Genomic DNA, 19,747 nt, shown 5'->3' on the forward strand with positions numbered 1-19,747 from the left:
AATCGGACACTGGCTGTCCATTTCCTTCCATAAATGCTGCCTGCCCCGTCAGTTCCTCCAGCGCTTTGTATGTTGCTTCAGCATCACACAAAGCGTCTCCTCGGTGAAGATGTGTCACTTGGTCTGGATGACATGCAAAAAGGATCAACAAAATCCCTATTTAACTGTGGGACCTCCCGGCGAGCTGCATCTGGTTTAAATGCCAGCGAGAGCATCTCCCTGCTTCGCAGAACCGGCTCAAGCCGCGGCACCATTCGCTGCTCCGACAGCCCTCGCACTGTGATTGGCCAGTTCGTCGTCCAGTTCGCAGATCTGATTGGCTGCTCCCTGCTGCTCGTCCTCCTGTCCACACCCCGGCCGACTGCGGACCGGCCCCTCGCTGTGATAGGACGCCTTCGACGCCAATCAACGCCTCTCGCTCTCTTCGCCCGGCTCAGCGTGGAGCCGAGATGTCGGCCGTGAGCAGGGCCTTGACTCCGCCCAGTCTATCCCGCTTCTGTGGCGCGATGACCGGGGCGTTGCTGGGGGACTGTATCGGTGGGGAGTTCGAGGGGAAGGAACGGGTCAGAATGCAGGATGTGATCGAAATCGTTCAAGCCTTAGAAAGGCAGGAAGAAGGTAAAGGCCATGGTTGCTGGGCTTTGCAAGCGGAGCACCGACAACCCGGCGGCACGCCAGAAGCTCGCCGCTTTGCAGCCAGCTACGTTTTCAGCATTAATCTTTTATCACTTTCCCAAAACTGCTATCTTTGAGAAACTCTATCGTACTTAATTTGCGTACTTCTACCCTGCAATGTGTTTCTCGTTGGTGTGCAAAGCTGTCATGTTGTCACAGTTATTGCCTGTTGGCCTTTTGTGTGATGTTTCATTCAGGTTATCAACCATTTATTTTTTTGGATTCTTTGTTTTTCTTTGAAAGGTGTGTGAGAAAATGTCTTAAATTAGAAACTGCTTCCATATTTTAAGAAGTGTATGTTTGTTCACTTGAGTTTCTTTTCGTTTTGTGATAAGTATTGAACCTTCAGTAAACATTAGTATTCCATTTTATAGAACATAGAATAGTACAGCATAGTGCAGGCCCTTCGGCCCACAATGTTGTGCCGACCCTCAAACCCTGCCTCCCATATAACCCTCCATCTTAAATTCCTCCATATGCAGTACCTGCCTAGTAGTCTCTTAAACTTCACTAGTGTATCTGCCTCCACCACTGATTCAGGCAGTGCATTCTATGCACCAACCACTCTCTGAGTAAAAAAAAACCTTCCTCTAATATCCCCCTTGAACTTCCCACCCCTCACCTTAAAGCCATGCCCCCTTGTATTGAGCAGTGGTGCCCTGGGGAAGAGGTCTAACCGCGTCCCTCTTTTGTGACTTGCAAAAAGCAAAAAAAAATCAAATGGAAATGAATAATTCGGCCAACTAATGTGTAAAACTTTGGCAGGTAAAAGTAATGTAGTACCTAACACACTCCTGTACCTAATAGTGTCCACCTGGTGTGGTCTTCTGCTGCTGTACCCATCCACTTCAAGGTTTGGTGTGTCATGTGTTCAGAGATGCTCTTCTGCACCCCAATGTTGTAAAGTGTGGTTATTTGAGTTGCTGTAGCCTTCCTGTCAACATGAACCAGTCTGGCCATTCTCCTCTGACCTTTCTCATTAACAAGGCATATTCACCCACAGAACTGCCACTCACTAGAGTTTTTGTTTGTTTTTCACAGCATTCTCTGTAAACTGTTGAAACTGTCATATGTGAAAATCACAGGTGATTAGCATTTTATGGGCTGCTTAAACCACTCTGTCTGGTACCAGCAATTATTCCATGGTCACAGTCACTATGGTCCCATTTCTTTTCCCCATTCTGAGTATGGTCTGATCAACTGAACCTCTTGACCATGCATGCTTTTCTGCATTGAGTTGCTGCCACATGATTGGCTGATTAGATATTTGCATTCACAAACAGGAGTACGGGGCACCTAATAAAGTGGCCACTGAGCGAAAATGTCAATATGAGTTTGCATTTTATGAAGGGACGCAAGAATTACTTTAACTTTTTTACAGCTTTCTTTCACTGAAATCTTTCAGTTACAATTTGTGTAATTATTGATTAAAATCAATGATTACTAACAGTGACTCCAGTCAGTAACAACTGATATCACCAAGCTATCACCTGATTAAGGCCCAATATAAATTTGTTGCTGCTTATCAGCATTGTGTTCACAGCCAGGCTTGTAGAATGCACACAGCTTAATTAAATTTTTAATAACCCTGAGAAATGGTGGCAGCTTAAAAATAAGGGGTAACCTTTTTAAGAGGGATGAGAGGGCTTTTATTTTTCCCTCAAAGTGTGTCAGTTTTTAGAGCTTACTTTTTTAATGAACGATGGAAGTAGTCTTTAAATGCTATTTTAAGTAGATAATTGTTATGCGCAGGATGAAAGGTTATTATGGGTGGACAAGAATGTGCAGGTTAATTAGACGAGCTGTTTCAAGGGGTTGAGGCCTACTTCTGTTCTTGATGTTGTATATTTGTGTGGACCTGAGGTAACAATGTTTTCAAGGTAAGTGAGGCCTCAGATCCTTCATTTCAAAGAAATTTGTTTGCCCTATCAATTAGCATGGAGTTAGTGGCAAGAAAGTGGTTCTTGTCTACAAATTCAAAAGCAGCTCTAAGAAATCTGCCAATCTGTGTTGTGGATTGCAATTTTTTTCCTCTTTCCTCAATAAGTTATCTGAAATAAATTATCAGAATTTAAAAAAATATCCCTGGGGCTTGATGAGTTGCATCACACAAGAAATGATTAAGGCATGAATTTCAAAATTCCACGGATTGGTTTGACTGTTTGGAAGGTGTCAGATGTAATCCTATTATTTAAGAAAGAAAGGAGAGAAAATCAGAAACTACAGACCATTTGGAGTAGGGGTTCCCACCTTTTTATGCCATATACCCGTACCATTAACCGAGGGGTCCATGGACCCCAGATTGGGAAAGACTGAGTTAGACTGACATCAGTGATGGGGAAAGTACTGGGATCTCTTAATGCTGTGATTATAGTTAGCATAGTGATTTACTTGGGCTTTCAGCAGACATTTTAGTAGTGGGCCAGCGCGGTAGGGTAGTGGTTAGCACAACGCTTCACAGTAATAGCAACCCAGGTTCAATTCCCACAGGTGCCTGTATGTTCTCCCCATGACTGCGTGGGTTTCCTCTGTGTACTCTGCTTTCTTCCCACAATCCAAAGGTTGGTAGGTTAATTGGTTATTGTAAAGTTGTCCCATGATTAATCTGGGATTAAATTGGGGGATTGCCGGGCGGTGCGGCTCGAAGGAACGGAAGAGCTGATTCTGTGCTGTATCTCAATAAGTAAGAGGGGGTATAATGTGATTAAAGTGTGGTTAACAGATAAAAAGTTAAGTTGGAATAAGCAGGTCGTTTTTGAAGTGAGAGTGATTGATTGAGTGCCATTCACAATATATATCAATAACTTGGATGAAGGACTCAATATCCAAATTTACTAATGATGCAAAAAGCTAGATCACAGTAGGGTTTGTGAGGAGGATTCAGAGAATATGTGGGGGTGGGACCATGAGGGAAGACCGGCTTAGTGAATAGTTGATACTGCAGATGGCATATAATGTGGGAAATATGATACCATGTAGAGTGGAGAAAAAATTTAAATAGGATATATTTTCTGCATTGGTATTCAGAAGGACATGAACGGTGCTGAAAGTTAATGTGCAAACAATTAAAGAGCCAAGTGGTGTGTTGGGCCTTATTACTGGGAGATTTGGGTACGAGAAAGCAGAGATGTCTTGCACCAAGAATGAACTGTTCAGGTTTAGGGTCTAATTGCCATAGAGATGGTGAAACAAAAAATCATTCTAAAGATGCAAACAACAGGAATTCTGCAGATGCTGGAAATTCAAGCAACACACATCAAAGTTGCTGGTGAACGCAGCAGGCCAGGCAGCATCTCTAGGAAGAGGTGCAGTCGACGTTTCAGGCCGGGACCCTTCGTCAGGACTAACTGAAGGAAGAGTTAGTAAGAGAAACGTCGACTACACCTCTTCCTAGAGATGCTGCCTGGCCTGCTGTGTTTACCAGCAACTTTGATATCATTCTAAAGATAGTGCGTTGTTATATATATATATATATATATATTCAAAATCTGAGAACCTCTGCTCGTTCTACGTGAAGAATTTCAAAGATTCTCTCTTCAATTAGTGATGAAATGTTTCATCTCCATCCTGTGTAAGTCTCAGGATTGGGAACCCGATATATATATATATATATATATATTATAAGAGTTCCATATATATGTATATACGTATATACATATACATATACATATACATATACATACACACACACACACCCGATTATAGATAGATAGATATATATATAGAGAGAGAGAGTTCCCAATCCTGAGACTTACACAGGATGGAGATGAAACATTTCATCACTAATTGAAGAGAGAATCTTTGAAATTCTTCACGTAGAACGAGCAGAGGTTCTCAGATTTTGAATATATTCAAAATGGGTTGATAGGTATTAATAGAATCAAGAGATATTTGGTTAAGGCAGGCATGTGTTATTTGTTTAGAGGTACAGCGCAGAGCAGGCCTTTGAGCCGCGCCTCGTAGCAACCCACCTATTTAACCCTAGCCTAATCATGGGACAATTTACAATGACCAACTAACCTACTAACCGGTATGTCTTTTGGGTGTGGGAGGAAGCCCATGCGGTCATGGGGGAACGTAGAAGTGCCTTACAGAAGGTGCTGGAATTGAACTCTGACACCCGGAGCTATAACAGCTTCACAGTAACTACCGTGGTGCCCATGTTCTTCCCATGACTACATGGTTTTCATCCGGATGCTCCAGTTTCCTCCCACATTCCAAAGATGTGTACATTGGGATTAGGAAGTTGTGAGCATGCAATGTTGGCGATGGAAGAATGACACTTGCCTCCAGCACGTCCTCTTGCCGTTGGTTGTTGAAACAAACACTTGAACTGTTTTAAATGTGATTTTGCACAAATAAAGTTAGTAATTGCATGGTTTAACAGAAGTTGAAGTATCACATTCTTTGAAATATTGTTTCATATTTATTAGAGCAAATTTCAAACTCCTATTACCTGAAATTAATTTTTAAATTAGATTTAACAAACCATTTAAAATTTTGTTTCGTGCAGCCTAGCATAATGGTTTGAAGATGTTCATGCAAGAGTATGCATATATAAAATTCATCAGGAAAGAAAAGGCAGATCCTGGCAATTTGAAATATAAACATGGGTCAGGCAGCAGCTCTGTTTCAAACTGATGACCTATTGTTTAAACTAGCATTGTTAAATTGGAATTAAACACGTAAGTTGCTGAAGACGCAAAGGGACTGTGAAGGCTAAATCACTAGATCACTGGGGACGTTTAAAGAGAAAGTAAATCTGATTTTGACAGGTCACTGAATTGAGCGCTGTGGAAACTGGCACAGATGAGAGATGCCTGCAGCACACCCATCATGATATTGAATGGTGGGGCGGAAGATGTAGCAAGCAAGATTCCCATCTGGCAATGACCATTTGCATGAATGGTATCTTCCAAAGGCATTGCTAGCATTTTTGAATCATTCATATTCTAATGGGTGTTCAAACTATGCATGGTACTGTAGTAATTTTATGTATTGCACTGTACCTCTGCCAAAAAAAAAACAAATGACATGTGAGTGATGATAAACCTGATTCTGATATGGGTCTCTATTATGGACTGAGAGTGAGAAGGGGCAGGGAGAGGGGAATCATGGTTGGGAAAAGGGATATATGTGTATATTTCACAAAGGCTCCCAAATCTGCAACCTCTACTGCTGAGAAGTAAAACAGTTGCCAGCCCTGCAACTATGGCTGCTTCCAAGTCTCTTCCTAGCCAGATATATCATTGTTATCATTGAAATCGATGAAGTATCTCATCACCATCTGAAACAATGACTAGAATTAATTTTTCAGGAAAATTGAATTGATTTTTTTTTCTGCATGATTAAGTTTTCTTGAGAAATTTTGCCCTTGTACAAAGGTCACTGCACCTGTGTATAGAGATTAAGGTAGCTAATGTGCTTAATCATCTTGTAATTCTGGTAGTTAAGTGTCCAAAAGCAGAAATAAATGATAGAAATAATTGCCACAGGCAACTTTATAATAAATAAAAGAATAAAAAAAACTACATAATTAACCTGCAGTAAATTGATTAAAGAGGCCACTTTAATATTTTCCAGATTCGATTACTACCGAGTATGTTTTGGAAGCCAAGCATTGAGATTTTTATTTTAATAAGTGTCCAAGAAGCTGTCAGTGTTTGTAATAATACAACATGCTCACTTGATGTCCCATTACCACTACTTGCTCGATCTTTGCTGCATAGAGTTTGCCTTGGAGCATCATGGTTGATATTTAACTGCCCTCTGAATTAATCTAGTAAGACACATGTTTGTACCAGACAGTTCAATACTTTACTTTAGAGATGGGAAATAAGAGGTCACTTTGCCAGACGAATTTGTCCCAAGAATGGGGGAAATGCCTCAGCCATCTTTGTTCACTTGGTCAAGTAGGTAAGTTTATAAGTGGCTTTATGTTAAATGCTTGCACATTTCTGGAAACCAATCACATAATTTGCTCATGGAATTTGTTTATTAATATCACTGCTGCTTCTCAGACAGAATTAACCATTTTGAGAGCTGGTGATTTTAGCTGGGCTTGAGTAGTGCAAACGTCTATGACTGCATGATTTTACTGTTTAGAACTAATTGGATGCAGGAGATGCATCAGGAAAGCTGTGGTTTCAAAAACACAACTTGTTAGAAGTGCTCTGATTGTAGAGAACAGACCAGTTAATGTTTTGGATGTAGGCCCTCCGATTCCTAGTGCTGATAAGCCATGTCCTTTTGTAATACAGTGGCTTCTGATTAATTAGTCCATCGGTTAATCAGGGCAGCTGTTTATTTGGGACAACTCTTGAAGAACAAAATCTAATTGAAAAAATAATCAGGATTCCCTTTGTATGGGGCACTATGCTACTTAATTGGGATAGGAGACTGTTGCCAAGCAGTTTCTAACTAGCGTCAGATGTGTGCACTTGTGTGTCTGTTGAACACTACACCACAGTTGGAGAGAGCAGTTTTTAATTAGCGTCAGTTGCATGCCCTTGTGTTCAAAAAGCAGTGATTTTTGTCACTGATAGTTGGCGAGAAATAAGCATTAAGACAGTTCAGAACTGTTTTGCTCACTGTGGTTTCAACTATTCAGCTTGGAGATGCCAGAAAGACCCAGGAGTGAAAAGGAAATTATTTCACTACTTCAAGTTGGGAACTATGAAGAATTTGGAGGCATCGACAATCATCTTGAATGTTGCAATGACAATGAAGATTTGGAAGATGCAGTCATTGATAGCATTGTATGAAGCAGTCTGCAACACACATAAAAGTTGCTGGTGAACGCAGCAGGCCAGGCAGCATCTCTAGGAAGAGGTGCAGTCGACGTTTCAGGCCGAGTCCCTTCGTCAGGACTAACTGAAGGAAGAGTGAGTAAGGGATTTGAAAGTTGGAGGGCGAGGTGGAGATCCAAAATGATAGGAGAAGACAGGAGGGGGAGGGATGGAGCCAAGACCTGGACAGGTGATTGGCAAAGGGGATACGAGAGGATCATGGGACAGGAGGTCCGGGAAGAAAGACAAGGTGGGGGGGGAACCCAGAGGATGGGCAAGGGGTATATTCAGAGGGACAGAGGGAGAAAAAGGAGAGTGAGAGAAAGAATATGTGTATAAAAATAAGTAACAGATGGGGTACGAGGGGGGAGGTGGGGCATTAGCGGAAGTTAGAGAAGTCGATGTTCATGCCATCAGGTTGGAGGCTACCCAGACGGAATATAAGGTGTTGTTCCTCCAACCTGAGTGTGGCTTCATCTTTACAGTAGAGGAGGCCGTGGATAGTCATGTCAGAATGGGAATGAGATGTGGAATTAAAACGTGTGGCCACTGGGAGATCTTGCTTTCTCTGGCACATCAGAGCGTAGGTGTTCTGCAAAACGGTCTCCCAGTCTGCGTCGGGTCTCGCCAATATATAAATGGCCACATCGGGAGCCTTACTCACTCTTCCTTCAGTTAGTCCTGATGAAGGGTCTCGGCCTGAAACGTCGACTGCACCTCTTCCTAGAGATGCTGCCTGGCCTGCTGCGTTCACCAGCAACTTTTGTGTGCTCCCTACGCAACTCCCTTGTCCATTTGTCCCCCCCATCCCTCCCCACTGATCTCCCTCCTGGCACTTATCCGTGTAAGCAGAACAAGTGCTACACATTCCCTTACACTTCCTCCCTTACCACCATTCAGGGCCCCAAACAGTCCTTCCAGGTGAGGCAACACTTCACCTGTGAGTCAGCTGGGGTGATATACTGCGTCCGGTGCTCCCGATGTGGCCGTTTATATATTGGCGAGACCCGACGCAGACTGGGAGACTGCTTTGCTGAACACCTGCGCTCTGTCCGCCAGAGAAAGCAAGATCTCCCAGTGGCCACACATTTTAATTCCACATCCCATTCCAATTCTGACATGACTATCCACGGCCTCCTCTACTGTAAAGATGAAGCCACACTCAGGTTGGAGGAACAACACCTTATATTCCGTCTGGGTAGCCTCCAACCTGATGAAATGAACATTGACTTCTCTAACTGCCGCTAATGCCCCACCTCCCCCTCGTACCCCATCTGTTACTTATTTTTATACACACATTCTTTCTCTCACTCTCCTTTTTCTCCCTCTGTCCCTCTGAATATACCCCTTGCCCATCCTCTGGGTCCCCCCCCCCCACCCCTTTGCCTTTCTTCCCGGACCTCCTGTCCCATGATCCTCTCGTATCCATTTTGCCTATCACCTGTCCAGCTCTTGGCTCCATCCCTCCCGCTCCTGTCTTCTCCTATCATTTTGGATCTCCCCCTCCCCCTCCAACTTTCAAATCCCTTACTCACTCTTGCTTCAGTTAGTCCTGACGAAGGGTCTCGGCCTGAAACGTCGACTGCATCTCTTCCTAGAGATGCTGCCTGGCCTGCTGCGTTCACCAGCAACTTTTATGTATGTTGCTTCAATTTCCAGCATCTGCAGAATTCCTGTTGTTTATGAAGGTGTCTGCGTTGATTTTGTTTAATCAAAAGAACATGGCAGCATACATGTTCACTGGAATAATTCCTCTGTTGATAACTATTCAGAACGAATACACAGTTTTATAGTACTGTGCCATACACACAAAATGCTGGAGGAACTCAGCAGGTTAGGCAGCATCTATGGAAAAGAGTAAACAGTCAACATTTTGGGCCGAGAGGGAGGGGTGAGATGTCTGAATTTAAAAAGTTGGGGGGTGGGTGGGGGACCAGGCTATCTGATGGCCTAAGTGCTACACTTGCCCATTCAGCACCTCCCTCATCTTCATTTAGGGCCCGAAACAGTCCTTTGTCAAACTGCAAATCTGTTGGGTCATCTATTGTGTACAGTGCTCCTGAAGCTCCGGTTTCTATTTATGATTTATAATTAAAATTTTTAATATTTACTATCGATTTGTAATCCCAAGGAGCGAGAAGTGCAGAATCAAATATCGCTGTGAGGATTGTACGTTCTAGTGTCAATTGTTTGGCGAAAATAAAGTATGAAGTATGTGGCCTCCACATTGGTGAGGCCCATCATAAACTGGGGAACTACTTTGTCTAGCACCTCCACAACATCTGCCACAATTGGGACTTCCCGATGGCCAACCATTTTAATTCCAATCCCCGTTCATCTTGTGCCAAGATGAAGCCACCCTCAGGGTGGAAGAGTAACACGTTATATTCCGTCTGGGTAGCCTCCAACCTGATGGCATGAATAAAAATTTCTCCTGCCGGTAAACAAAAATTACCCCCCTCCCCTCTCTATTCCCCACTCTGGCTTTTACTTCTTCTCACCTGCCTATTACTTCCCCCTGAGTCTCCTTCTCTTTCTCCTATTGTCTACTCTCCCCTCCTATGGGATTCTTTCTTCTCCAGCCCTTGACCTTTCTCACTCACCTGGCTTCACATCATCTCTCAGCTAGTCTCTTTTCCTTCTCCCCCACCTTTTAATTTAGGCAACACACATCAAAGTTGCTGGTGAACGCAGCAGGCCAGGCAGCATCTGTAGGAAGAGGTGCAGTCGATGTTTCAGGCAGACACCCTTCGTCAGGACTAACTGAAGGAAGAGTGAGTTTTTAATTTAGGCATCTGGTTCCTTCCCCCTCAGTCCTGAAGAAGGGCCTTGGGTTGAAATGTTGCTTGTTTACTCTTTTCCATAGATGCTGCCTGACCTACTGAGTCCTTCCAGCATTTTGTGTGTTTATAGTATTGTAGTAGTATTGATAGTGTTTGAATTTGTTCTGTATTTCATTTAAATACAGTAAATAATTTTTTTCTCAGCTTGTCCTTTTTATACCTTTTTAACTATTTCTATGAAACTGGCTAAATGGGGCAGCCGCTTAAGTGGGCCAAAAGGTACTGGTCCCGATGTGTCCCAATTAATCAGAACCCACTGTATACAGATATAATTAATTGCTGTTAAGCTTTGCTAGGTTGGTTTATTGTAATAGCTCAAAATATTCAGTTGACTGGCCCTCAGGCTCTGCCTGTTGTGGTGAATTTTTGTTTTCCTTTTTTTTAGCTTTTGTTCAGTGATCATTCCATTAGATTAAGTGGAGATGCACCCAGACTCAGCTGCTTAGCTTCTTTATATTGTGGTCATTGAGACTCTGTTGGGCCAGCTGTTTTATTTTCCTTTTCCACCTTTATTGATGATGTGAACACAAACGGGAGAAAATCTGCAGAAGCCCGAAATGTGAGCAACACACAAACACAAAATGTGGGAGGAACTCCGCAGGCCAGGCAGCATCTAGGAAAACAGTACAGTTGATGTTTCGGGCCAAAACTCCGTATCCCTGTTTGAACAGATCAATTAGTTCTTTTAAGTTAAAAAGCAAAAATTTGGCAACACATGGCAACTGTGTGTGTGTTAGTGTTAGAACATAGTATAGTACAGGCCCTTTCATCTTCTCAAGGTCAATCTAACCCTTGCCCTCTCTCATAGCCCTCCATTATTCTTTCATCTGTTAACGTTCAAACAACAAAGACAAGTGTTTCTTTTTTTTAAACAACTTTACTTTCAAAGTCTCCATTCAATACATGAAGGCCTCCACCTTTTATCCTCACAATCCCTCCTCCATTCTTCTCTGGCATGCATGCGTATAACAGGGAAAGTGTGCACCCCTACTAAATACTTACATAGCTCAAATGAACAGAACTCAACATCATCCATGTGCCTATCTGAGAGCCTCTTAAATGTCTATAATGTATCTGCCTCTACCACCACCCTTGACAGCATGTTCCACACACCTACTACTGTGTAAAATAAAAAGAAAAATCTGCCTCTGATGTCTGCCCTGTAATTTCTTCCAATCACCTCAAAATTATGCCCCCCTGGAATTAGCCATTTCTGTCCTGGGAGGGAAGTCTCTGGCTGTCCACTTGATCTATGCCTCTTAGTCATCTTGCACAGCTTTATCAAACCATGTATCATCCTCCTTTACTGCAAGGAGAAATTCTGTAGCTCACTCAACCTATACTTGAAAGACATGTTCTCCAATTCAGGCAGCATCCTGGTAAATTTCCTCTGAAGTTTCCACATCCTTCCTGTAATGAGGCGACCAGAACTGAACAAAGTACTAAATTGTGGGGGTAAGAGTTACTATTTTGAATCGGTGATATTTCTGCTACATCTCTGTAGCATCTCTTTGATGCTAGTATATCAAAGACGACAGCCAGCGAAAGCTTTTAGGTAAAAAAAATGTCTTCTATTTCTGTGAATGCTCATATTTATAGTGGACATTTTGACTTGTATCAGCACACTGCTGTTGTTGTTATATCTGTTTTCAGTTGGTCTCTCACAGCTGATTCCTTAAGACAATGTATTTTATTTTCAGGTACATTAACATATTCAGATGATACGGCAATGACCAGGTGTGTGGCACAATCACTGATCAGTAAACAAGATTTTGATGAAGTGGATATGGCTAAAAGGTAATGTGTTACTGAAATTAAGAAATTTAAATTAAACTTTGATTTTTGTTAAATTCTCCTGTGTATTCTATCATGCCACACCAATTGTAAATATGATAATTATATAACTTCCTGTAATGTTTCTTATCTATCACCACTCTTGAAATATGTGAATTCACTTATCTGTAATGATGTTGAAAACCTGTGAGTAACAGATAATGTTTTTAAACTCCCCTGTTTACTGTGTGTGCTTGACCCAGTACAGTTCTCAACATTTTGTTAACGTGTCTATTTAGAACATAGCACAGCACAGGAGCAGACTCTTCAGCCCACAATGTTGTGCTGAACCAGCTAAAAATTAAATTAAAAAAAAACCGAAATGAATTCCTCCTACCTGCAAAATGTCCATATCCCTTCACCTTCCTTGTATTCATGTGCCTATCTAAACGTCTGTCATGTATTTGCCTCTACCACCATTCCGGGCGTCCACCACTCTCTGAGTAAACTTCCCACGTCCTCTTTGAACCTATCCCCCCTCACCTTCAATGTATGCCGTCTGGTGTTAGACATTTCTATCCTGAGGAAAAGATGCTCTCTGTCCACTCTTATCAGATCACCCCTCATCTTTCAACGCTCCAGAGAAAAATTTAGTAAGGTTATTAGATCTTCTTCTTAATAAAAATATTTTTTACCTTTATGAATACTCATCGATTTGAAGCAAAACTCTTTAATTCTTCCTGTATTTAGTGTGTACTGAATACAAACAGCCAACATGTTTTCCTGTCTCAGGAAGTCGATCTGAAAATGTTCACTAAGCTACTTTGAGGTCTGGGTTAGCTCCTTTAGTTTGCTGGCTTCCCAAAGTCTGCTATTTCAGCACAATAACATACAATTTTGTGCAGTGGAAGGAGCAAATAGTGGAGCCACATAGTCCCTCAAACTTGTAAATCCTTCCATCGCAATAGTGGCTGATCTGTGAGGTCATTCCGTAAACTCCTTTTGTCCCATGTCCCTTGTTATATTTAAATCTGTCAATTTCAGATTCAGTTTCAGTGGACTCTTAAAAGATTCTAATAGTTTTTGAATGCATCACAACTTCATTTCTGATATATCTGGCAAAAGGTTTTCAGATACATTCCCCTAGGTCTAAAGTTTCCCTATCGGGGAGGAATATCTGGTTATCTGCCCTGTCGGTTTCTCAAAATATCTTGAGGTTCTAGCTGAGTCGTCCATTAATTTTACAAACTCCAAAATATATAATAACCTCTCCTCATAATTTAATAATTGGAATGCAGGCGTCATTTTGATAATTTGATGTTTTGTCACAAACACAAGAAAATCAGCAGAAGCTGGAAATCCAAAGCAACACACACAAAATGATGGAGGAGCCAGATGGAATATATGGGTAGTCTCCAACTTGATGGCATAAACATCGATTTCTAGAACTTCCAGTAATTACCTTCCCTCCTCTCCTCTGTTCCCCATTTGTGTTTCCCTCTTACACCTTCTCTTCTTGCCTGCCCATCACCTCCTGCTGGTGCTCCTCCCCCTTCCCTTTCTTCTATGGTCTTATGTCGTCTATCAGATTCCCTCATCTCCACCACTTACCTCTTCCACCAATCAACTTCCTAGCTCTTTACTTCACTCCCTCTCCTGCCATGTTGTACTTCTTCCTCTTCCCCCCACCCAACCTTCTTATTCTGACTTCTTCTCTTCCTTTCCAGTCCCGATGAAGGGTCTCGGGCAGAAGTGTTGACTGTTTATTCATTTACGTAGATGCTGCCTGACCTGAGTTCCTCCAGAGTTTTGTGTGTGAATCTTTTATTTTCTTGCAAGTTTTGTTTCCTGCAAAACCCCTCATTGGACCTGGTGGCCATATTGGCTTCTATATTTGTGTAGGTTAACCAGCGCATTGTATGGCTATAGTATAAATTTTACTCCTTGGTCCTTCAAACAGCCAACTTCATATCAAAAGATTCAACTTCTATTAGCCTTTATTCATTTTCCATACCTTGATATTTTTATGATCCATGACATTGGATACCTGCATTTTTTTTTGCATCTCTCAGCTCTTCTAGCTTTTTATCATTTTGAACACACAACTGCTTTAGATCTTGAATGGATGATCTGTCATTTATCTGCAGTGAAATCCATTTTCCAAATTTGTTCTGCTACCTTCATCAGAGCTTTATTCCCCCTTGAATTAATTAGTCTTTAGATACTTTAACCAACTTTTTTCTATCACTATATTTGGAAGTGGATTTATATTTGGAATATGTAGTTAGAATGAAAATTCACCAGTGTTAAATCAGTATTTGCACCTTTTTTTAAGGTCTCAATGCTATGCAGATAAATGACAGGTCTCAATGCAGATAAATGACAGGTCTCTGAGGACTTCGTTGGAGATCCCTGATCATAGCCTACTTTTTAAAACTAGGTTCTAGTATTCTTAGTTAGGCAGTGATTAACTATTGTACATGGGGCATACTGCTTAGGAGACAGGTAGTGATTTATATTACACAAGCAAAGGTAACCTAATAACTACCTTAGAGGTCATTTTGAGTGAATTGGAAGAATGTTCTGAATTTGTTTTTAATGATTCTTTTGCTTAGTTACTAAAACTAAATTATTACAAAGTTAACAACACAAATGATGTATTCTTCTTTTTCTCAAGCTTCCATTGAAGTACTCAAATTGTTTGGCCTTGACCATGATACAAGTTGATATCCTTATTGAAGGTTCTTTTTCCTGTTCTGTCAGTCTTTGGGCCAGGTTATTTCTCATGCTGGTTAACTCCTATATTTCATCTGAATTGTCCCAGCTCCCCTGAAATCTGTGTCTCTGTCTATAAGATCCTTTTGTTGAACTAATCAAAGACTTTCTACCTCAGAGTTCTGGCAAACTCCCAACTTTGATCTTTCAAGTAGGCATTACTTAATCATCAGTGCTTTACTGTGTGCCATACTCAGCCAATCTACTGATTATTCCATGATCAGCTTGAAGATTGAAGACAACCACATATTCTTATCCAACCTTAAATTCCTCAATTTCCACCCCACAAAACTCCTCGTCTTCACTCCTGTGCTTGATGGCACCTTCAATTTTCCACATTTCATTCATGCTGGATGCCGTCCCTTCAAAATAGCTTTTGATACAACAGAAAATAATATGCACTTGACCCAGCTTTTCTTTTTCTCCCCCCCCCTCCCTTTGTGCTTCTTATCAATTTAGTTTTGTTCCATGGCTCAAGTGGTGTTGATTGTTTCCTTAAGTGATGAATTTTATTGAAGCTGACTTGCTTTGCCTAATAAATTACATTAGTGAAATCAGAAAATTGTTGCCTGTTTGAAAACATGCTTTTGCAAGGAATTAGCTACAACCTTTGCTTATAAGATGTCTTGTATTATTATAACATTTGTTTGGATAGTTTGCAAACAAGAATAAAACTAGTGGCTAAAGTAGTGTAGTATCAGTTAGCTTTAATATTTATGAAGGATAGTATAGTGCATAGTCTGTTTTCTTCCTGCCCACACCTCCAGAACCTCATTTTTGAGTGGATTCATCATCATTTTGTGCCACGTCTTATAACTTGGGTGATTGTTCTTGGCTAATTTTTCTATAGAAGTGATTTGCCATTGCCTACTGGGCAGTGAATTTACAGGACAGGAGTCCCCAGCCATTATCAATATTCTTCAGAGATTGCCTGGTGTCACTGGTCGCATAACCAGGACTTGTGATATGGACCAGCTGCTCACACGACCATTCACCACCTGCTCCCATGGCTTCATGTTACCCCGATCGGGGAGCTGAGCAGGTGCTATACCTTGACTAAGGGTGACCTGCAGGCTAGTGGAGGGATGGAGTGTCGTGCATCTCCTTTGGTAGAGACGTATCTACACCCTGCCACCCAGTTGAGTGGGCAGGCTTCAAAAGTGCCATGTGAACTTAATTTGTGCAAGATTCCCTTGGGTTATATAAAATAATACTCCGTGGTATAGAGCACCTAATTAAGCACATAAGTGTATGACCCATTGTTATTATTTAATATATTCTGTAACATAAAATATTTATTGCTAAACATGAATCATGAGTATTATATGGATTTGGCTAATATTGGAATGCAGTTAGCACAGACACCATTGACATCTGCAGTATTTCAGATATGAGGAGGATGCTTCCCTATAATGAGGGATTTACAGTTGGGATGGCACAATTCAAAATAAAGGCCATTCAGGATCAAGATGAAGAGAAGTTCTTTCAAAGGATAGTGAACCTTTGGAATTTAACCCAGAGAGCTGTGGAGGCTTGGTATTTGATTTTATTTGAAACTGAGATGGGTAGATTTTAAGCAATTAAGGAATATAAGTATTTAGAATACAGCTATGATTTATTAGAGTAGAAAGCAGATTAATTTGAAAAACTAAATGTAGGTATGCAGCTTTTTAACAGATCTGCTCTGATATTGCTCAAGATTTATCTTTAAAGGGGGGAAAGAAGAGTTCAGAGAGCACTGTCAATGAGAGCTGTGCTGTTATTAGGATAAAATTAGATACAATATGCAGGACTTTTAACAGTTCTGTTAAATTCTTTTCATAAGTATACACAAAAAAGTCATCTTAAGGAAGAAAGCTACTCTTCAATGAATAACTGGGGTAAAAACCAAGATTCATTTTAAAACAAGGAGAAGGTGGGGAAATAGAAAAGCAATGAAAGGAATAGAAAAATATTTTAAAGCATGTCACTATGAAACAAATTGGCAAAATTACCTTGTGACTCCTGCAAAATGAATTCATTAATCAAAAATTTGTTAAAAAAATTAGTAAGTATTTTAAGTCATGAAAAATAACAATATTGGAAGAAAATTGAACCCTGAAGTAGCTGAAAAGGATGGTGAGTAATCTGTAATGAACAGAGAAAATTTTTAGATCCATGTCTGTGAGGAAGAAATGACTCAGCATTTACCAGCCATTTTATAGTCTGTTTATTCTATATTTGGTTAAATAATTAGCAGTGGCATGAATTTCAAAAAGTATAATTATTCTTGGAAAAATCTCAAATTTGAATTGGTGGACATTATATACAAAATCATGTAATTTGCTTAAAAGAGTAGTTGAAATAGAAATTCTCAACATTTCACACAAGTCTGGACAAATTAATTTTGTTTATATTTAACATAATATTGTGGTAGCTGGAAGAAAATAGTTTTATTCACTTTCATAGGATAGAAAAGCAGATGTTTTTCCCAAGTATGGAAATAATATTGCTGAAAAGTAACTCTAGAAGTTCTTGCCTAGTTTTGGGATTTTAATTTCTGGAAAGCATCTTCCTTGGCTTTTTAAAAAGTTGGCTTTTCACAAGTCCCCAAGTCAATAATGGATGAAAAAAATTACTTTGAAACCCAGTTTATTTCATTATATTATATTATTCAACCTAATTACTTAAGGTAAAGTTGAATAAACTATGAACACACTTGAAAGTACAACATCAATGAGTGGTGTTTTGAAAAAGTTAATTCTGTCAAGCGTAAATGCACGCGCGCACACCCCCGCCCCCCACACATCCATTGCGTTAACTATTTAGGACTAAGATTTCTTTATGCATAGGGCTGTAAAAGTTTGGAATTGTGTATTTTGTAAGGTTCTGTATGCCCAGTCACTGTGACTGTTTAAGCCGAGATTGAAAGAATTTTGCCGCTAAGGGAATTGGAGGACATGGAAATCAAACATCAGGAAGGAATTGAGGCACAGGATCAGTCATTGGTCCAGTGAAGAGCTGGTACAGGCTGGAATGGCCTTATGAACAAGATATCTGAATGGAATTACCTGTTCACGTAATGGGTAAATGCTGCTTTTGCTGAATAGCTTCACATTGAGTCAAGGATGCTAAGACGTCAAAAATGCACATGATTTTAGAACAGGTTCTGAAATTTAAAGTACAGATGTTCTGTTGTATAGACTTTAAGCAACCCTTTGACATGATATACACAATATAGTCATGAGAGAGTTCGATGAAATAAAACAATATGAAGATCAGTTTCTGAATGGTTGAGAACGGGAATCAGTGAATTCTGGGGCAAGTGATGTCCTTCATCAATTTGGATACTAGCTTGGAAAAAGTATCAAAATTTGCATATGTCAACTTGGGAGACATAGCTAATTTACTTTGGAACATTAATGGAAGCTCTACAGAATTACTGGTGTGATGGTGAACTGAAGTCAACAGTGGCAAAAATGGAACAAATTGATATGTGAGTCTACATTTCTAAATGCAAGATAATTTGACTAAGCTGAAAAGATTTCATGCCCATCTCATAATTGGATGAAATTTATATAATGATTTAAAAAAAAATTATAACACAATTGTCTTTGGCAATGTGTTTGACACCAATAAAACCTTTCTTTCTGTGTTATTCAACCTCTTAGGTTTGCTGAAGAATATAAAATACATCCGCACCGTGGGTATGGAAGTGGTGTCGTTCGTGTATTTAAGAAACTTCTTGGCTCAAACTGTAATGATGTTTTTAAACCAGCAAGGGAACAGTTCAAGGGAAAGGGCTCCTATGGAAATGGAGGTGCCATGAGGATTGCTCCTATTGCACTGGCATATCCTGATATTCACGATGTTATAAAGGTCAGATTGATAGATCTTAGATCGTTTACTTTTAAGTAACAGAACTTTATTTTTGATTCTTCTTCCTTTTTTCCACTTGCAATTCTTCCTGTCCTCTAGCCCTGCAGAATAATTCATCATGTGTGTATTTTGTGATTATTATTCTCTACCAACATTTGCCCTTCTTTCACAGTTGTTCAGATTAAAACTGTGTTTACTATAATGTACTTGAGCTTATTGACCACATAAGTTTAGCAATCAACCCACTAGGAAAATGAAATACATCCTGTAGCATCAACAATTGGAGCAGCTCCTTCAGCTGGTCTTTTAAAAAATGATTTTGTGCTAATGATACGCTGTTTTTCATCTGTCAGTATTAATCTGTATTTGTGAATTTCAGGGGCGTTTCTTATGGTAAGTTTGATGGTACTTACATTTTTGAAGTGTCCAAAATATGCATCTAAGATGGAGCTTTTGGGTTATGGGTCTAATAGCAGTCAAGTTAGCACTGTGCCAGAACAAGTGAGCCATTCCTTCAAAATGTCTTTATTGCCAGAACGTTTTTTTGAAATATAACTTCTCAGTTGCATTTTTAAAATTTAAGTTGTTTTGCATTATATACTACGTATGGCATTTGTATGAGATGTAAGCCTAGGAGTTATTTGTATGACTGAATTTCCTGGATAATTGCTGTGGATGAGAATGTGTTGCTGGGAGGCTACAAAACACTTGAGAGGAAAGCTCATTAGTGTGTTGTAAATCTCTTCACAAATAGTGAAGTGTTAGTGTTATATTGCTTCTTGGAAAATGAGGTGTAAGTACTTCATTAATTTGTTGTTTTGATCAAAGTAAATAGGTACTTGAAACGACTGCAGTAAGACACAAAAATAGTTCAGGTTCTAGTTTAATTCTCATTGAACCATACATGAATACCCATGGATACAGGCAAATGAAACAGCATTCCTTCAAGGCCAAGGTGCAAAACACAGCACCAGCAGTCCTATGCCACACAAGGCACATGTACCACAAATGTAAGATGGCATTGAACATGCAGTC

General features: G+C 40.2%; 1 protein-coding gene across 1 annotated transcript in view; it reads left to right on the forward strand.

Moving 5' to 3' along the window:
- Positions 1 to 412: 412 nt before the first annotated feature.
- The window catches only part of adprs (ADP-ribosylserine hydrolase), a 34,364-nt gene continuing 15,029 nt past the window's right edge, over positions 413 to 19,747 (forward strand). Inside the window, exons 1-3 of the mRNA XM_063033731.1 lie at positions 413 to 618; positions 12,007 to 12,103; positions 18,505 to 18,712. Of these exons, the coding sequence (XP_062889801.1) occupies positions 450 to 618; positions 12,007 to 12,103; positions 18,505 to 18,712 (474 nt within the window). The 5' untranslated portion in view covers positions 413 to 449. The remainder of the gene's footprint in view (positions 619 to 12,006; positions 12,104 to 18,504; positions 18,713 to 19,747) is intronic.

The sequence above is a fragment of the Mobula hypostoma genome, chromosome 26, assembly GCF_963921235.1.
Source record: "Mobula hypostoma chromosome 26, sMobHyp1.1, whole genome shotgun sequence".
In the NCBI taxonomy this organism is placed as follows: Eukaryota; Metazoa; Chordata; class Chondrichthyes; order Myliobatiformes; family Myliobatidae; genus Mobula; species Mobula hypostoma.